The sequence below is a fragment of the Rhinoraja longicauda genome, chromosome 5 (genome assembly GCF_053455715.1).
Source record: "Rhinoraja longicauda isolate Sanriku21f chromosome 5, sRhiLon1.1, whole genome shotgun sequence".
In the NCBI taxonomy this organism is placed as follows: Eukaryota; Metazoa; Chordata; class Chondrichthyes; order Rajiformes; family Arhynchobatidae; genus Rhinoraja; species Rhinoraja longicauda.
Window position 1 is genome coordinate 81,829,730 of NC_135957.1, and position 19,754 is coordinate 81,849,483.

The window sequence follows — 19,754 nt, forward strand, 5'->3', positions numbered from 1 at the left end:
GTACTCATTCACATTTTTTAATGCAAATTTCAAAAATCATTTAATTTCACATACTAAAGGCTGGGATTATGAATACAGTAATAACATGATTTTAAAAGCCCAACTAAATTAATTAATCATAGGTAATTGCAGGATCACAAATTAAGCTATCATATTTATAATTGGGACATCTTGTAAAATTAAAAAATGATGTACGATGGTTCAACAATTATCAGGATGAAATAGGTTATTTAAAGCTACTTTAGTTTAATAGCTACTTTAGTTTTACTTCAGTGATGTTATGGTTGGGATAATACAATGTATTTTTACCTGTAAATAAATGTACCAGGTGTGATATTTAAATAGCTACATTTTGCTCTATCACGCAAACATATTTTATTGAATAAAATGTTGCTACAAATGCTGTGACAATATAATAGTTTTAACTAAATAGTTCAAATAAACAAACCAGTCACAACCGAAGTGGGAAATGGAGGGGGGGGGGGGGGGGTGGGGAGAGTGGAGGGGGTGGGGAGCAGAGGGGGGTGGGCGGGGTGGGCAGGGTAAGGGGCGTGGGGAGAGGAGGGGTGTGGGGGGGGGGAAGAGAGGAGGGGGGGGAGAGGAGGGGGGTGGGGGCAGGGGGAGGGAAGAGAGGAGGGGTGGGGAGAGGAGGGGGTGGGGGCGGAGGGGGGAGACAGGAGAGGGTGGGGAGAGGAGGGGGTGGGGAGAGAAGGGCAGGGGTGGGGGCTGGGGGGAGAGGAGGGTAAGGGATGGGGAGAGAAGGGTAGGGATGTGGGGAGAGAAGGTTAGGAGCGGGTGGGGAGAGGAAGGGGTAGGAAGGGTAAGGGGCGTGGGGAGAGGGAGGGGAGAGTAGGGATGGGGAGAGAAAGGTAGGGAGTGGGGAGAGAAGGGGGTGGGGGGAGAAGGGATTGGGGAGAGAAGGGGGTTGAGGGGAGGATGGGGGTGGGGGACAGGAGGGTAAGGTGGATGGGGGTAGGAGGGAGGTGGGAAGAGGGGGGAGGGGGGGAGGCGATATGGAGAAAATCTTCCTTTCTCATCGCAGGCCCGTGTTATTTTTTGAGAAGGACGGGGAAATGGAAAATGGGTGTTTTCAGCTCGACTTTTTCATGTTGACTATTTAGGGATTGGAATGACTGGTATCTGAATTTGGTCTGCGTGGGTTTTCTCCGGGTGCTCCGGTTTCCTCCCACACTCCAAAGACATACAGGTTGGTAGGTTAATTGGCTTGGTGTAAATGTCAAAATGTTCAGCCTAGGTTTACTAGGTTAATTCCAGGAATGGCGGGACTGTCGTATGTTGAAAGACTGGAGCGACTAGGCTTGTATGCACTGGAATTTAGAAGGATGAGAGGAGATCTTATCAAAACATATAAGATTATTGAGGGGTTGGACACGTTAGAGGCAGGAAACATATTCCCAATGTTGGGGGAGTCCAGAACCAGGGGCCACAGTTTAAGAATAAGGGGTAGGCCATTTAGAACGGAGATGAGGAAAGACTTAGTCAGAGAGTTGTAAATCTATGGAATTCTCTGCCTCAGAAGGCAGTGGAGGCCAATTCTCTGAATGCATTCAAGAGAGAGCTAGATAGAGCTCTTAAGGATAGAGGAGTCAGGGGGTATGGGGTGAAGGCAGGAATGGGGTACTGATTGAGAATGATCAGCCATGATCACATTGAATGGTGGTGCTGGCTCGAGGGGCCAAATGGCCTCCTCCTGCACCTATTGTCTATTGTCCATTGTCTATTGTCCCTCGTGAGTTTGTGGGATAGTGTTAGTGTGCAGGGATCGCTGGTCAGTGCGGACTCGGTGGGCCAAAGGGCCTGTTTCTGCGCTGTATCCCTAAAGTAAACTAAACTAGAAACTCGCCCAATCGTGCATATATCTTCCTTTATGGACTGGGTAAGCGTCAACATATAAACCGGAGCTGCAGGATGTACAACATTTAAAAGGGCACTTGCTCTTCACTCAATAATTGATTTGAGGAATTCCAACAGAGATTGCACCACAGTAGAATTTCAGCAATCGCGGCCGCCAGACGAACAGTAAACCCAGGGGATTGTTAAAGCCTCTGAAATAACAAACGCCGTCAGACACTGATAGTAAAGACACAACTTTATTAGGCTGGTGGGAGTGGGAGAGTCACTGCGAGTATGGTCACATACTCGCCAGCTCCTGGCGCCGGCCCCACTCAACGATTTTGTGCCCCGGCAGTATATTTGTACACGAGTAGTCTCGGGTACAGCTAATCACACAACCAGCACATTTCTACACCGGTTCTTATTGTCCACGACAGACTTGTTGGTCTCTGCGATACTATTGGTATCGGACCTTTCTCCCTTAGTCACAACAACCTCTGCAGTTCTGCAAAACAACCTGTTACACTTTAGCTAGCAATTCTAAGTAAGTAAAGCAGGCTCACCATGGGCAGGGCCGTTTTTACAGCATTATGGGCCCCCGGGCAAAGCAGTGTACTGGGGCTCCTACCGTTACTCTCCCCCACCCCCCTTTCCCTACCAGCCCCCCCCCCCCCCCCCCCTGTCGTGCCGGCGAAAAGCACTTACCGAAAAGCACTTAGCGATGGACTTAGGGTGCTGCATTGTTGCGAAAAGAACTTACAGATCACTGTGAGAAGCACTTAGTGACCGAAAATGTTGCGAAAAAAGCACTTATTGAACCTACATTTTTAAAGTAGTATTTATTTATTGCAAGTCACTTAACATACATAGATCAGCATGGGGCCCCTATGCTCGTGGGCCCCCGGGCAAGTGCCCATCAGGCCCATGCGTTAAGACGGCCCTGACCATGGGCGACATGCAATCTGTACACATTAACTCTTAAACCCCCACCCTCCTCTACAGGATAATTTACAAGGATATTATCAACTCCTGATTTGTCTTGAAGCACGAAGGTGCAACAATGTACTTAAAGTTTCAGTTTCAGTTTAGTTTATTGTCACGTATACCGAGGTACAGTGAAAAGCTTTTATATCGGAGATCCACAGAGCTGCACAGCATGGAAACAGGCCCTTCCGCCCATCCTGTCCATGCCGACCAAGTTGGCGTACTGGGCTAGTCCCATTTGCCCCATTTGTCCCATATCCGTTTAAACCCCGTGTGTAGGAAGGAACTGCAGATGCTGGTTTACCCCGGAGATAGACACAAAATGCTGGAGTAACTCAGCGGGTCAGGCAGCATCTCTGGATAGAAGGAATGGGTGACGTTTCGGGTCGAGACCCTTTGTAAACATACCTTGAGGAGAAATCGCATTTTTATTTAAGAGCAGGATGGGAATTGGAAGTGAAGTGTATGAGGTCAGTGAGATCTGCATGGGTACAAGTCTGAAGAAGGGTCTCGATCCGAAACGTCACCCATTCCTTCTCTCCTGAGATGCTGCCTGACCTGCTGAGTTACTCCAGCATTTTGTGAAATAAATACCCTTTGTAAACATGGTGCCAACAAGATAGCGAGACAGAATCCTTTGTGAGCCAGGTTATATTCTGAGATAACATTAAAATTATTTAACCTTTGCATCATTCTCTCACTTGTAGTGCTTGTTAAAACGTCTGACGATGTTCCACAGTTGTTCAATGTGGGGTCAATTTTCACCTCTTTGGCTTCAGGAATCTGAGATATTCTTTATTATGAATGCAGAGGTAGAGTTGCTGCCTTACAGCACCAGAGATCCGGGTTCGATCCTGACTACGGGTGCTGTCTTACGGAGTTTGTACATTCTCCCCGTGACCTGCGTGGGTTTTCTCCGGGTGCTCCGGGTTTCCTGCCACACTCCAAAGACGCACAGGTTTGTAGGTTAATTGACTTTGGTAAAATTGTACTGTAATGCTAGTGCGATGAGCGATCGCTGGTCGATGTGGACTAGACGGGCCGAAGGACTTGTTTCTGCGCTGTTCCTCTAAACTCTAAACTAAACTAAGATGCAGGGATCTGTGAAATTCTTTTGAATGAGGGTATATTTCATTTCACTGCACATCTTGTATATGTATGTGACAAATAAAGTTGACTTGACTTGACTTGATATATAATGTAAAGGCAGGTTACACAGAGGACATAAGTTTAAATTGAGGGGGTAAAGATTTAACAGGAACCTGAGGGGTAACCTCTTTGCAAAAAGGGTGGTTGGTGTATGGAAAGACCTGCCAAATGAGGTAGTTGAGGCTGGGACTATCACAATATTTAAGAAACATGTATACTGGTACATGCATAGGACAAGCTTAATGGGAGATGGGCCAAATGCAGGGGGATGGGACTAGTGTAGATGGGACACGTTGGTCGGTGTGGGCAAGTTGGGCCAAAGATCTTGTATTGCATGCTTTTCTTTTCTGCTTTCTGCTTTTCTGCTTTCTACTACACGGCCGCCAACAGCTGGGCTATCTCGAGCAGGTTTCGCTCGCGTGGGTGCAGGTTGCAAAAAGGTGACTTAGATTTTTATGTGGGCAAGTTTGGTGAGATGATCCCATGTCCAAGTTGTCGACCTGTGACTTGAAGAGTGACAAGGTTGGTGCACACCTGGTGGTGTCGGGAAGGATGTTCCACTCGGGGATGGTCCATGGATGCAGTGACTGTAGGTGGCTGTTTTTGTTTGCTCTAATTCTAGTATAAATGAAGTGACCTGAGGACTGTCTTGTAAATTTCTGGGTATTGGATTGAATGAAGTGAGATTCCCGGAATGGCGGGACTGTCGTATGTTGAAAGACTGGAGCGACTAGGCTTGTATACACTGGAATTTAGATGGATGAGAGGGGATCTTATCGAAACATATAAGATTATTAAGGGGTTGGACACGTTAGAGCCAGGAAACATGTTCCCAATGTTGGGGGAGTCCAGAACCAGGGGCCACAGTTTAAGAATAAGGGGTCGGCCATTTAGAACGGAGATGAGAAAAAACCTTTTCAGTCAGAGAGTTGTGAATCTGTGGAATTCTTTGCCTCAGAAGGCAGTGGAGGCCAATTCTCTGAATGCATTCAAGAGAGAGCTAGATAGAGCTCTTAAGGATAGCGGAGTCAGGGGGTATGGGGAGAAGGCAGGAACGGGGTACTGATTGAGAATGATCAGCCATGATCACAATGAAAGGTGGCTCGAAGGGCCGAATGGCTTACTCTATTGTCTATTGTCTATATGTTACTGGGGATGATGCCATGAGTCTCTTTGTAGACAGTACATAAGTGGGCTTTTGTGCATCTTGACTCCATGAGATGTTTATCATGTTTGCTATAGACATGATGGCCCGAAGGGTCTATTTGCTGTGGTGTATTGTTCAAGTCGAGAGTGGTTTATTGGCATATGTCCCAGACAGAACAATGAAATTCTTATTTGCAGCAGCACAACAGAATATGTAAACATAGTGCACTGCAAACAATATAATAAATGAGAAAAAAGTTCAGTTTGTGTGTGTATATATATGTAAAGAAAGAGAGTTATGTAAAATATGTAAAATATGTAAAAAATATGTTAAAAATATGTAAAATATGTAAAGAAAGAGACACAAACACACACACACACACAGCTATATATATATGTGTGTGTGTATATATAAATTTATATATATACACACATATCTATCTGTCTGTGTGCATGTGTGTGTATATATATATATATATATATATATATACACACACATGCACACAGACAGATAGATATAGATATACATACACACATATTCTGTATTCATACAGCTTTTTTTCTCATTTATTATATTGTTTACATATTCTGTATTCTATATTCTGTAGGAAGGAACTGCAGATGCTGGTTTAAATGCAAAAAACTGGAGTCAGACAGCATCTCTGGAGAAAAAGAAATAGGTGCCGTTTTGGGTCGAGACCTTTCTTCAGACCTATCTATCTATATTCTGCATATATATATACACACAAACAAATAGAAACACACACATGCATATATACACACACACTTAGACAAACACACACGCATATATATATATATATATACACACAGATATCTATATAAAAATACACGCACATATAAATTACTAACATATACTAACACACGGATATATATATACACACACAGAGACACACGCATATACTAACACAGACAGATAAAATAACACAGACAAAATAATAGAACACACACACACTCACATATATATTTGCGTAATAATAGAACACACACTCACATATATATTTGCGTATATATATATATACGCAAATATATATGTGAGTGTGTGTGTGTTCTATTATTTTGTCTGTGTTATTTCATCTGTCTGTGTTAGTATATGCGTGTGTCTCTGTGTGTGTATATATATATCTGTGTGTTAGTATATGTGCGTGTATTTTTATATACATATCTGTGTGTATATATTTATATATATATATATATATATATATATGCGTGTGTGTTTGTCTAAGTGTGTGTGTATATATGCATGTGTGTGTATATATGCATGTGTGTGTTTTTATTTGTTTATATATATATATATATATAAGCAAATAAAAACACACACATGCATATATACATACACACACACTATATAGGAAGGAACTCCAGATGCTAGTTTACATCGAAGAAGCTGGGGTATATATATATATATACGCAAATATATGTGTGTGTGTGTGTGTGTGTGTGTGTTCTATTATTTTACCTGCAAGTTGGTGTATTTATTTTTTGAAGCAGATAGGTGTGAGGTGTGGGTTAGAGATAGTCCTGTATTCCGGGAGCAATTGAGGAAAATGAAACGTCTTTCAACAACCCGTTAAATCAGACGTGTGTAATACGTTGTGAAGACCCTTAAATGAGGCGGTGCATTCATTCCATTCGCTTTTCGCCCAAGACAATCGAAGTGGCTGAGGGGGTCCATGTATAATAATAACAACATGGCATCTGATCTCTTGAGAAGCGGCGGGTAAGTGTGCGACTGGATTGCCGCCGCTGCAGCCAGCGCTCGCTGCTTTTCCCCGAGGTAAGGTTAGATAGATCCTAGATCCCATTATGTTGGTACTCGCTGTGATATTGATTTGACTCGGCTGAGAAGCGCAGGAGGGCGAGCCTTGGCCGTGCAGGGCTGGTACGCCGTCTCTTTCTTCTTGCAATGCAAGGGGACTCTTCGGCTGTGTGTGTGTGTGTGTGTGTGTGTGTATTGGGGGAAAGAGAGGGTAGTCCGCTTTGCATTTGTCCAAATGCACAATCTCCCCCCCCCCCCCCCCACACACACACACACACACACACACTCAATACCACCGCCGCCACCACCACAAGCAACCCTTCCTTTCCCTCTCTCTCTCCGTCTCCTCCCCCCATCCTAGTTCTCCGACCAGCTTCACTGTCCCGATTAAACGTGACTGCTTGTCTCCCTCGTTGTCACCTTCCCCTCGGACGACAATCACCCGTTCTAAAACATTTACCTCTGAAGAAGGGTCTCGACCCGAAACATCGCCTATTCTTTTTTTCTCCGGAGATGCTGCCTGAGCCGCTGAGTTACTCCAGCATTGTGTGTGTGTGTGTGTGTGTGTGTACATTCTCCTTGGATCAGCATTCTCCTTTGATCTGTGTTTTGCAAACCCCTTACCCTTCCACATCACCGTATCTCCCCCCTTCTATCCCCTGACTTCTCGCCAGAGATGCTGCCTGAGCCGCTGAGTTACTCCAGCATTGTGTGTGTGTGTGTACATTCTCCTTGGATCAGCATTCTCCTTTGATCTGTGTTTTGCACACCCTTTACCCTTCCACATCTCAGTGTCTCCCCCCTTCTCTCCCCTGACTTCTCTCCAGAGATGCTGCCTGTCCCACTGTGTTACTATAAGAAGATAACTGCAGATGCTGGTACAAATCGAAGGTTTTTATTCACAAAATGCTGGTGTAACTCAGCAGGACAGGCAGCATCTCGGGAGAGAAGGAATGGGTGACGTTTCGGGTCGAGACCCTTCTTCCTTAACCCACTGTGTTACTTACTCCCCAGCATTTTGCGTCTCTCTGACGAGGTGGGGAGCTGGACCGAGAGACGGAAAGACAGTCTGAAGAAGGGTCTCGACCCGAAACGTCGCCCGTTCCTTCTCTCCCGAGATGCTGCCTGACCTGCTGAGTTACTCCAGCATTTTGTGAATAAATACCTTCGATTTGTACCAGCATCTGCAGTTATCTTCTTATATTAAGACTAATGGACAGATGAACTCCCAAGCAAACCCGAGGACTCCCTGAGGTCTCCGTACACTGTATCCAAGGCTGGTCTAGACTGTTACTAAGTGAGATCCAGCACATTGTGTGTGTGACCGCATTCTTAAAATAGCCCCCGTGGAAACCCGAGCCCCCCGCGGCGCTGTCTACCTATCTGGTAAACAAACCGGCCGGACTTTGAAACCCAATAAACAGTATGTTACAGCAGGCGAGGAAGGCACAGTGGTAGAGTCGCTACTTTACAGCGCCAGAGACCCGGGTTCGATCCTGACTACCGACGCTTGTCTCCCTCTTGTTCTTTCTCCCCGGGACCTGCGTTGGTTTTCTCCGGGTGCTCCCGGCTTCCTCCCACACTCCAAATAAACAAATGGTACAAGTTTGTAGGCTAACTGGCTTCTGTAAAGGTTGCAATAGACAATAGACAATACAATACAATACAATACAATATATCTTTATTGTCATTGTACCCAGGGGTACAACGAGATTAGGAATGCGCCTCCCAATAGGTGCAGGAGGAGGCCATTCTGCCCTTCGAGCCAGCACCGCCATTCAATGCGATCATGGCTGATCATTCTCAATCAGTACCGCGTTCCTGTCCTCTCCCCATACCCCCTGACTCCGCTATCCTTAAGAGCTCTATCTAGCTCTCTCTTGAATGCATTCAGAGAATTGGCCTCCACTGCCTTCTGAGGCAGAGAATTCCACAGATTCACAACTCTCTGACTGAAAAAGATTATTAAGGGGTTGGACACGTTAGAGGCAGGAAACATGTTCCCAATGTTGGGGGAGTCCAGAACAAGGGGCCACAGTTTAAGAATAAGGGGTAGGCCATTTAGAACTGAGATGAGGAAAAACTTTTTCAGTCAGAGAGTTGTGAATCTGTGGAATTCTCTGCCTCAGAAGGCAGTGGAGGCCAATTCTCTGAATGCATTCAAGAGAGAGCTAGATAGAGCTCTTAAGGATAGCGGAGTCAGGGGGTATGGGGAGAAGGCAGGAATGGGGTACTGATTGAGAATGATCAGCCATGATCACATTGAATGGTGGTGCTGGCTCGAAGGGCCGAATGGCCTCCTCCTGCACCTATTGTCTATTGTCTATAGTTTACATCGAAGATAGACCCAAGAAGCTGGAGTAACTCAGCGGGACAGGCAACATCTCTAGAGAGAAGGAATGGGTGGCGCTTCGAGTCGAGACTTTTTAGACTTTTAGATCAGTCTGAAGAAGGGTCTCGTCCCGAAAAGTCACCCATTCCTTCTCTCCTGAGAAGCTGCCTGACCTGTTGAGTTACTCCAGCATTTTGTGAATAAACACCTTCGATTTGTTCCATCATTTGCGGTTATTTTCTTATACTGTAGACTTTAGAGAAACAGGCACTTCGGCCCACCGAGTCCACAAGTCCGAAGAAGGGTCTCAACTCGAAACGTTACCTATCCATGTCCTCCAGAGATGCCGTCTGTGTCATCAGTCTGAAGAAGGGTCTCGACCGTGAAGCGTCACCCATTCCTTCTCTCCAGAGATGCTGCCTGACCCGCTGAGTTACTCCAGCATTTGGTGTCTACCTTATGTTTTAGAGGGATATGGGCCAAACGCGGGCAAGTGGGACTCGCTTGCATGAGGCATATTGGTCGGCAAGGACGAGTTAGGCCGAAGGGCCTGTTTCCGTGCTGTATGACTCTAATCTTTAAAGAGTTTAATAGGAAAATGCCCACGTACGAGGCGCAATGGATTGGTGCAGCGGTAGAGCTGCTGCCTTACAGCGCCGGAGACCCGGGTTCGATCCTGACTACGGCGCTGTCTGTACGGAGTTTGTACGTTCTCCCTGTGGCCCGCGTGGGTATTCTCCGGGTGCTCCGGTTTTCTGCCACACTCCAAAGATGTACAGGTTTGTAGCTTAATTGTCTTGCTGTAATTGTAAACCTAATATGTGTAGGATAGTGTTAGTGTGCGGGGATCGTTGGTCGGCGCGGACAAGGTGGGCCGTGGGTGTATCACTAAACCTGTATCTCTAATCACAGGCGAGCCTATGTAAAATAACGTTTAAAATGTGCCTTGAACGAGGGAGATATCCTTTGCTGGACACTAATGCTGGAGTAACTCAGCGGGACAGGCAGCATCTCTGGAGAGAGGGAATGGCTGACGTTTCGGACCCTTCTTCGGACTGAGAATCTGAGACACAGAGATAAGGAAGTGTGAGGTGTGAAAACGAGACATCAAGGGATGTGGGGGCTAACAATCGTGTAGGAAAATAACTGCAGATGCTGGTACAAATCGAAGGTATTTATTCATAAAATGCTGGAGTAACTCAGCGGGTCAGGCAGCATCTCAGGAGAGAATGAATGGGTGACGCTTCTTCAGACTGAAGAAGGGTCTCGACCCGAAACGTCACCCATTCCTTCTCTCCTGAGATGCTGTCTGACCCGCTGAGTTACTCCAGCATTTTGTGATACCGGGGGCTAACAATTGGTTTAGTTTAGAGATACAGCGCGGAAACAGGCCCTTCGGCCCACCGAGTCCGCACCGGCCATTGATCCCCGCACACTAGGGACAATTTAGATTTATATCAATCCAATTAACATGTAGGTCTTTAGAGTGTGAGAGGAAACTGGAGCACCCGGAGAAAACCCACGCAGGTCACGGAGAGAATGTACAAACTCCGTACAGACAGCGCCCGTAGTCAGGATGGAACCCGGGTCTCTGGTGCTACAAGGCAGTAACTCCACCGCTGTGCCCACGATTAGCTCAGTCTTTATACCAACGGGCAAAAAGAGAATGTTTTCCAGTACTGGAACGCGTACAGTTCTTGTGTTACACCCTGCTGGTGAAATATAATCTATTATTAACGGGCTGAAAGATATACACCTTGCTTTTGTAACAAGGGGAACAAATCCGGACGTCTTTCTCTTTAGAAATGTTTGGCTAGAATTGTTACCTGTCTGTTGCAAGCATCGAACGCGGGCCACGACCTGCAGGAGGTATAAATGGCAACAACACGAACATTACCGGTGCGCCCCGGAGATTGGGAACGCGGAACATCTGAACCGGGCTATCATCGTCTCCGTCCTTGGCTCAAATGGGCCCTAATGTTTGATGTGAAAGATAAGTTTAGATTGTGTGTGCGTGTGTGTGTGTGCGTGCGTGTCTATGACTGTGTGTGTGTGTCTGTTTGTGTGTGTGTATCTGTTTGTCGTGTGTGTGTGTCTGTCCGTGTGTGTGTGCATGTGTCTGTGTGTGTGTCAGTGTGTGTGTCTGTGTGTTAATGTGTGTGTTAGTGTGTGTGTCTGTGTCTGTCTGCGTGTGTTAGTGTGTGTGTGTCTGCATGTGTGTGTGTGTGTGTATGTGTGATTGTGTGTGTCTGTGTGTGTGTCTGTGTGTGTGTGTGTGTGTGTGTGTGCGTGCGTGCTTGTATGTAAAGGCTTTGGAGGCCAAGTGAATGGATATTTAAAGGCGGAGATTGATCGATTCATGATTAGGGTCCGGGTGTCAGGGGTTATGGGGAAGGCAGGAGAATGGGGTTATGGGGAAGGCAGGAGAATGGGGTTCGGAGGGAATAGCGAAGTTTTGTAGTACACCTTTAAAAGTTAGGGGTAAGTGCGTAGGAGCGATATGTCCTTTCAAATCGAACTGAGTAGACGTGTTAATTTCCAGGTCGCAGAAAAGACGATGACCTCTTTCAAGATGGTTTCCTGTCCAGATTCAGGTCGGTCAATACTTTTTGTTTTTAAAAGAAAACAAAAAAAAAAGTTTTAAATTGCAATATATATCACGCGTGAACGTCACCAAAGAGGTTCTGCGTTTCTCCATTCTAGTTCTTAAATGCATATGGTCTAAATATATGGCCCATAGTAAATGTAAAAAATTGTCCCTAGTGGGTGTAGGATGGTGTTAATGTACGGGGATCGCTGGGCGGCGCGGACTTGGTGGGCCGAAAAGGCCTGTTTCCGCGCTGTATATATATGATATATAGGGAACAAAAACTGCAGATGCTGGTCTAAATCGAAGGTAGACACAAAATGCTGGAGTAACTCAGTCTGAAGAAGGGTCTCGACCTGAAACGTCACCCATTCCTTCTCTCCCGAGATGCTGCCCGACCCGCTGAGTTACTCCAACATTTTGTGTCTACCTTAAATATATGGCCGTCTGCTTTCTGACTAATGGCCTTAAAGTGAGAGGGGCAAAGTTTAAGGGAGATTTCCAGGGCAATTTTCTTTTACACAGAGGGTGGTGAGTGCCTTGAACGTGCTGCCGGGAGTGATGGGGAAGGCAGATACGTTAGTGGCATTCAGAGAGTCATAGAGTGATACAGTGCCCCCACTTGCCCACACCGGCCAACAATGTCCCAGCTACACTAGTCCCACCTGCCTGCGCTTGGCCCAGATCCCTCCAAACCTGTCCTATCCGTGTACCTGTCTAATCGTTTCTTTTTCAGTCAGAGATTTGTGAATCGGTGGAATTCTCTGCCTCAGAAGGCAGTGGAGGCCAATTCTCTGAATGCATTCAAGAGAGAGCTAGATAGAGCTCTTAAGGATAGCGGAGTCAGGGGGTATGGGGAGAAGGCAGGAACGGGGTATTGATTGAGAATGATCAGCCATGATCACATTGAATGGCGGTGCCGGCTCGAAGGGCCGAATGGCCTCCTCCTGCACCTATTGTCTATTGTCTATCTATTGTCTAAATGTTGGGATAGTGCCAGCCTCAACTACCTCCTCCTGCAGTTCATTCCACACACCCACCACCCTTTGTGTGAAAAAGTTACCCCTGAGGTTCATATTAAAATTTCCCCCCATTAACTTTAACCTATGTCCTCTGGTTCTAGATTCCCCTACTCTGGGCAAGAGACTGTGGGTTTTTTACCCGATCTATACCTCTCGTGATTTTGTACACCTCGATAAGATCACCCCTCATCCTCCTGCGCTACATGGAATAAAGTCCCCAGCCGGCTCAACCTCTCCTTACAGCTCAGATCTTTAGTCAGAGGGTGGTGAATCCGTGGAAATATTTGCCACAGAAGGCTGTGGAGGCCAAATCGGTGGATATTTTCAAGCCAGAGACAGATAGGTTCTTGATTATAGGCAATAGGTGCAGGAGGAAGTCATTCGGCCCTTCGAGCCAGCACCGCCATTCAATGCGATCATGGCTGATCATTCTCAATCAGTACCCCGTTCCTGCCTTCTCCCCATACCCCCTGACTCCGCTATCCTTAAGAGCTCTGTCTAGCTCTCTCTCGAATGCATTCAGAGAATTGGCCTCCACTGCCCTTTGAGGCAGATAATTCCACATTAGTACAGGTGTCAGAGGTTACGGGGAGAAAACAGGTTAGGAGGGAGAGATAGGTCAACCACGGTTGAATGGCGGAGTAGACTAGATGGGCCGAATAGCCTAATTCTACTCGATTAACTCATGACCTTATCACCGTAGTCCCACGAGTCCAAGCAGCAACCTTGTAAATCTTCCTTGATTTCATGCATTTCCGCCCGGCATATCTAAACAAAAATGTAATAAAGTACAGGCTGGAATAACCCGATGTACAAAATATGTACTGAACAAACCCGAATCTCGAGTGAAACACAATGCACTGGAGTAACGCAGCGGGTCAGGCAGCATCTGTGGAGCGAAGCGAATGGACAGGCGACATTTCGGGTCCTGACTGACAGATTAAATACTCCATTAAATAATTCATAGAAGCAATGAACTGCAGGCGCTGGTTTACGGGAAAAGACGCAAAGTGCTGGAGTAACTCGGGGGGGGGGGGGGGGGGGGTCAGGCAGCATCTCGAGAACAAGGACAGGCGACGTTTCGGGTCGAGATCCTTCTTCAGGAAATAATTCCTATTTGAGTCGGGATTAACTCCATTAATCCATTTGTTAGATGGAGCACTTAGGGATCAAGGGATACGGGGAGAAAGCAGGAACGGGGTACTGATTGTGGATGATCCGCCATGAATGTCGGTGCTGGCTCGAAGGGCCAAATGGCCTACCCCTGCATCTATTTTCTATGTTTCTACGTTTAAAGTGGTGGGGAAATATTTGTAACTTTAAAGACTTTTGTGTCCTTCTTTGGTGTAAGAAGTTTCATTGATTTTTCCTAAGTACTTTCTATATCTCTCGAAGGTATTCATTCACAAAATGCTGGAGTAACTCAGCAGGTCAGGCAGCATCTCGGGAGAGAAGGAATGGGCGACGTTTCGGGTCCAGATCCTTCTTCAGTCTGAAGAAGGGTCTCGACACGAAACGTCACCCATTCCTTCTCTCCAGAGATGCTGCCTGACCTGCTGAGTTACTCCCGCATTTTGTGTCTGCCTTCTGCGTTTCCTTCCCACGCGGCATCTGTGGATGGAATGGGAGAGACTTGAAGAAGGGTCGCGACGCGAATCCTCGCCTGTCCGTTCCCCTCCACGGACGCTGCCTGACTTCCTCCAGCACTTTGTGTTTTGCTCGGGATTCCAGCATCTGCAGTTCCTTGTGTCTCCAGACCAGCCATTCTGTGAAATGCTGACAAAATCCAGTGTTCCCCTTGGTCGAGTTTATGTATCGCAGACCATTTGTATTTACAATAGACAATAGGTGCAGGAGGAGGCCATTCGGCCCTTCGCGCCAGCACCGCCATTCACTGAATCACAAAATGCTGGAGTAACTCAGCGGGTCAGGCAGCATCCAGGAGAGAGGGAATGGGTGACGTTTCGGGTCGAGACCCTTCTTCAGACCGCCATTCACTGTGATCTGCCCTTGTAGCTACAGGGATCAGGGGGTATGGAGAGAAGGCAGGTACAGGATACTGAGTTGGATGATCAGCCATGATCACATTGAATGGCGGTGCAGGCTCGAAGGCGGTGCAGGCTCGAAAAGGGAGGTGGGGGTGTACAGCATGTAAAAGTTTTTTAGCGGGCGCTGGAAGTAAATTCGAGCGACTCCAAAAATGAGTTCTTCAATTTGACCAGGGACATAATCTGGAAGCTGAAATCTTGAGCTGAAATCTGTGGAGTTCTCTGCCTCAGAAGGCAGTGGAGGCCAATTCTCTGAATGCATTCAAGAGAGAGCTAGATAGAGCTCTTAAGGATAGAGGAGTCAGTGGGTATGGGGAGAAGGCAGGAACGGGGTACTGATTGAGAATGATCAGCCATGATCACATTGAATGGCGGTGCTGGCTTGAAGGGCTGAATGGCCTCTTCCTGCACCTATTGTCTATTGTCTATTGATACTGCTCTGCTGATCAAAACACAACGTGCTGGAGCAACTCAGCGGGTAAGGCAGCATCTGAGGAGGAAATGGGGCGGGGGACGTTTCGGGTCGAGACCCTTCTTCAGACTGAATCTTCCTCAGACTCCAATCATACTGAAGGGTCCCAACTTGAAACGTCGCCTGTGTAATTCCCTCCACAGATGCTGCCTGACCCGCTGAGTTACTTCAGCGCGTAAGGATGCAGTGTTTTAGATACATGGAAAAACATAGAAAATAGGTGCAGGAGGAGGCCATTCGGCCCTTCGAGCCTGTACGCACCGCCATTCATTGTGATCATGGCTGATCATTCTCAATCAGTAACCCGTGCCTGCCTTCTCCCCATACCCCTTGATTCCACTAGCCCCTAGAGCTCTATCTAACTCTCTTTTAAATCCATCCAGTGAATTGGCCTCCACTGCCCTCTGTGGCAGAGAATTCCACAAATTCACAACTCTCTGGGTGAAAACGTTTCTTCTCACCTCAGTTTTAAATGGCCTCCCCTTTATTCTTAGACTGTGTGGACCCTGGTTCAAGTGGGACAAATGTAGAGTTGCTGCCTCACAGCGCCAGAGACCCGGGTTCGATCCCGACTACGGGTGCTGTCTGTGCGGAGTTTGTACGTTCTCCCCGTGACCTGCATGGGTTTTCCCCGGCTGCTCCGGTTTCCCCCCACGCTCCAAAGATGTGCAGGTTTGTAGGTTAATTGCAAATTCTCCCATGCGCGTAGTTTAGTGCTAGTGTATGGATCGCTGGTCGGCACAAAGTGTTGGGGTAACTCTCAGCTGGTCAGGCAGCATTTCTTGAGAAATGGTAGGGGCTCTTCTTAAGATTGATTGGGGGGGGGGGGGGGGGGGGGAGGCGGAAGAGAAGAAAGCCGGATGAGGGGTGGGCAGGACAAAGTGCATTGATGTTTTGCATACGATTCAAGCATCTGCAGTCCCTTGTGTATATTATTTTATTTAATAAAAGGTGGCACGGTGGCGCAGCGGTAGAGTTGCTGCCTCACAGCGCCAGAGACCCAGATTCCATCCTGACTAAGGGTGCTGTCTATACGGAGTTTGTACGTTCTCCCCGTGACCTGCGTGGCTTTTCTCCGGGATCTTCGGTTTCTTCCCACCCTGCCAAAGGCCTGCAGGTTTGTTGGTTAATTGGCTTGGTATAAATGCTTTAAAAAATTAGGTCTGGTCGAGAGAGAGCTAGATAGAGCTCTTAAGGATAGCGGAGTCAGGGGTTATGGGGAGAATAATCAGCCATGATGACATTGAATGGCAGTGCTGGCTCGAAGGGCTGAATGGCCTCTTCCTGCACCTATTGTCTATTGTCTATAGAATTGTCCCTGGTGTGTGTAGGAGATTGTTAGTGTGCGGGGATCGCTGGTCGGCGTGGAGTCGGTGGGCCGAAGGGCCTGTTTCAGCATTGTATCTCTAAACCGAACTAAAATGGGATTGAGGTTGAATGAATTAATATTATCCGCCCCTTTTGAAATCCACTGCCAATTTCCCTTTTGAAATCCACTGGCAATTTGAATTCCTGCTGCTTTGTGAATTCACTGTCAGATTTCTAAAAGTTGTAATGCAAATGTGCTGAATGTAATTGACTTTCTAAATTGTATCCCAGTCTGAGTCTGACTTTGAGTTTAGTTTATTGTCACGTGTACTGAGGTACAGTGAAAAGCTTTTGCTGTGAGCTGACCTGTTAAATCACAATTACGTCTCTAGACACATAAAGGTAGAGTAACGCAACGGGTCAGGCAGCCTTTCTCCAGAGATGCTGCCTGTCCCGCTGAGTAACTCCAGCACTTTATGTCTATCTCCAGCATTTTGTGTCTATCTTCAGTGCAAACCAGCATCTGCAGTTCATTCCCGAGCATTTTCTCAATTACGCATATCTATATACTGAAACTCTTGTTCGTTTGTTCGTTTGTTCCTGAACTACAACCAAAACGGTACACGATAGCGCGACAATTGTAGGCCCACCTTACTCACCATCATCCCTTTGGTGCAAATGGAAGAAGTTTCATTGAAATCGGTATTATTTTTTAAGTTATTCACATTTTAAAGTTTAAGTCTATCTCCTAGGGAGGGTGGGGGGGGGGGGGGGAGGATGGGGGGAGGAGGGAGGATAAAGGGGGTTGAGGGGGAGGGGAGGGGGAGGAGAGGGTGCTGCACCAATGCAGGAGAGGTTTGGGCCCAACGGGTCCACTTGGTCTAGTTATTATTATTATTATTGTTGTTATTATTATTATTATTATTGTCCTAAATGGCCCACCTCTTATTCTTAAACTGTGTGACCGGTGGTTCTGGACTCCCCCAACATCGGGAACATTTTCCCTGCATCTAGCCCATCTAATCCCTTAATAATTTTGTATGTTTCTATAAGATCCCCTCTCATCCTTCTAAATTCCAGTGAATATAAGCACATTATTTCATCATATGTCAGCATTTTGTCGTGTGCTAACCAGTCAGTGGAAAGGCAATAAATGATAACAATCAAGCTGCCCGCAGTGTGCAGATACATGATAAAGGGAACAACGTTTAATGCAAAATAAAGTCCAGTAAAGTCCGACTAAAGATAATCTGAGGGTCCCCAATGATGGAAATGGTAACTCAGGCACATTCTCTAGTTGCAGGTAGGATGGTTCAAACCCCCTTTCATTGACTCCATCTACACTTCAAGCTGCCTCGGCAAGGCCACCAGCATGATCAAGGACCAGTTCTCACTCCGGTAAGAATAAGGGGTAGGCCATTTAGAACGGAGATGAGGAAAAACGTTTTCAGTCAGAGAGTTGTGAATCTGTGGAATTCTCTGCCTCAGAAGACAGTGGAGGCCAATTCTCTGAATGCATTCAAGAGAGAGCTGGATAGAGCTCTTAAGGATAGCGGAGTCAGGGGGTATGGGGAGAAGGCAGGAATGGGGTACTGATTGGGAATGATCAGCCATGATCACATTGAATGGCGGTGCTGGCTCGAAGGGCCGAATGGCCTCCTCCTGCTCCTATTGTCTATTGTCTATTGAACTTTAAAAAAAAAAGGAAATGTGGCATTCTTAGCTTTATTCCTACTGAAGTGACCGCTGTACAAAGCTCAGTTTTAGTTTTTGTTTCGCTTATTGTCTCGTGTACTGAGGTATGGTGAAAAGCTTTTGTTGCGTGCTAACCAGTTAGCGGAAAGACAATACGTGATTTCAATCGAGCCATTTGGAGTGTATAGGAAAAAAACCTACAGATGCTGAAGAAGGGTCTCGACCCGAAACGTCACCCATTCCTCTTCTCCAGAGATGCTGCCTGACCCGCTGAGTTACTCCAGCATTTTGTGTCTACCTTCCATTTACAGTGTATAGATCCATGATAAGGGAATAACGTTTAGTGCAAGGTAAAGCCAGTAAAGCCTGATCAAAGATAGTCCGAGGGTCACCAATGAGGTAGATGAAAGTTCAGCACTGCTCCCTGTTTGTGGTAGGATGGTTCAGTTGCCTGATAACAGCTGGAAAGAAAGCTGGATAGTTAAAAAAGCACAGTGTTAACCAAGGACTGTGATATATACAGGTTCTTCAATCATGTTCATGAAATCCTGTTGCTTTATGTCATACTCTCTGCAAAATCCTTCCCCCCCCCCCCCCAAATCTCCACCTGACTTGTTTCTCTATTTCCTGGACATACTTTATAATGGTAGGGTTGATTTTAACTTAATTAGGACCATATGTTCCCTCAACCTCTCTCCGTTTGCTTTCCGTCCCACAGCAAAGATCTGTCTCTGAACACTAAACCACACACCCACACTTTTTGTGTCGTGTATTTTCTTTAGGCACCCTTTTTATTTGTTCACTTACGCCGGCCGACTGCCAGTGAGTTACAAGTTCCGTGTCACACTTTCTGGCATTCCTCGCAGTCATTTCAAGGAATAAATGAACATGCTTTTGCAAAGGCAGTATGGTGTTCATTCCTTTCAAATTCCAACACCCCACCCCCCCCCCCCCCCAACTCTGCCCAACCACATATTCATTCTTTCCTGCCAAATTACCATTTTGTAGCTGATGAAAGTCTTTCACTGTTACACCTTACAGGCTCCTTAGTTTAGTTTAGAGAGGCTGCGTGGAAACAGGCCCTTCGGCCCACCGGGACCAGAACCAGGGGCCATAGTTTAAGAATAAGGGGCAGGCCATTTAGAACGGAGATGAGTAAAAACGTTTTCACTTGGAGAGTTGTAAATCTGTGGAATTCTCTGCCTCGGAAGGCAGTGGAGGCCAATTCTCTGGATGCTTTCAAGAGAGAGTTATAGATAAAGCTCTTAATGATAGCGGAGTCAGGGGGTATGGGGAGAGGGCAGGAACAGGGTACTGATTGTGAATGATCAGCCATGATCACATTGAATGGCGGTGCTGGCTCGAAGGGCCGAATGGCCT

The 19,754-nt window shown here is 46.6% G+C and overlaps 1 protein-coding gene across 1 annotated transcript in view; it reads left to right on the forward strand.

Annotated features, from left to right (window-relative positions):
• The window catches only part of LOC144594068 (protein lin-28 homolog B-like), a 204,213-nt gene that overhangs the window by 15,829 nt on the left and 168,630 nt on the right, over positions 1–19,754 (forward strand). The window contains exon 2 of the mRNA XM_078400250.1: positions 11,785–11,836. Within this exon, the coding sequence (XP_078256376.1) occupies positions 11,800–11,836 (37 nt within the window). The 5' untranslated portion in view covers positions 11,785–11,799. The remainder of the gene's footprint in view (positions 1–11,784; positions 11,837–19,754) is intronic.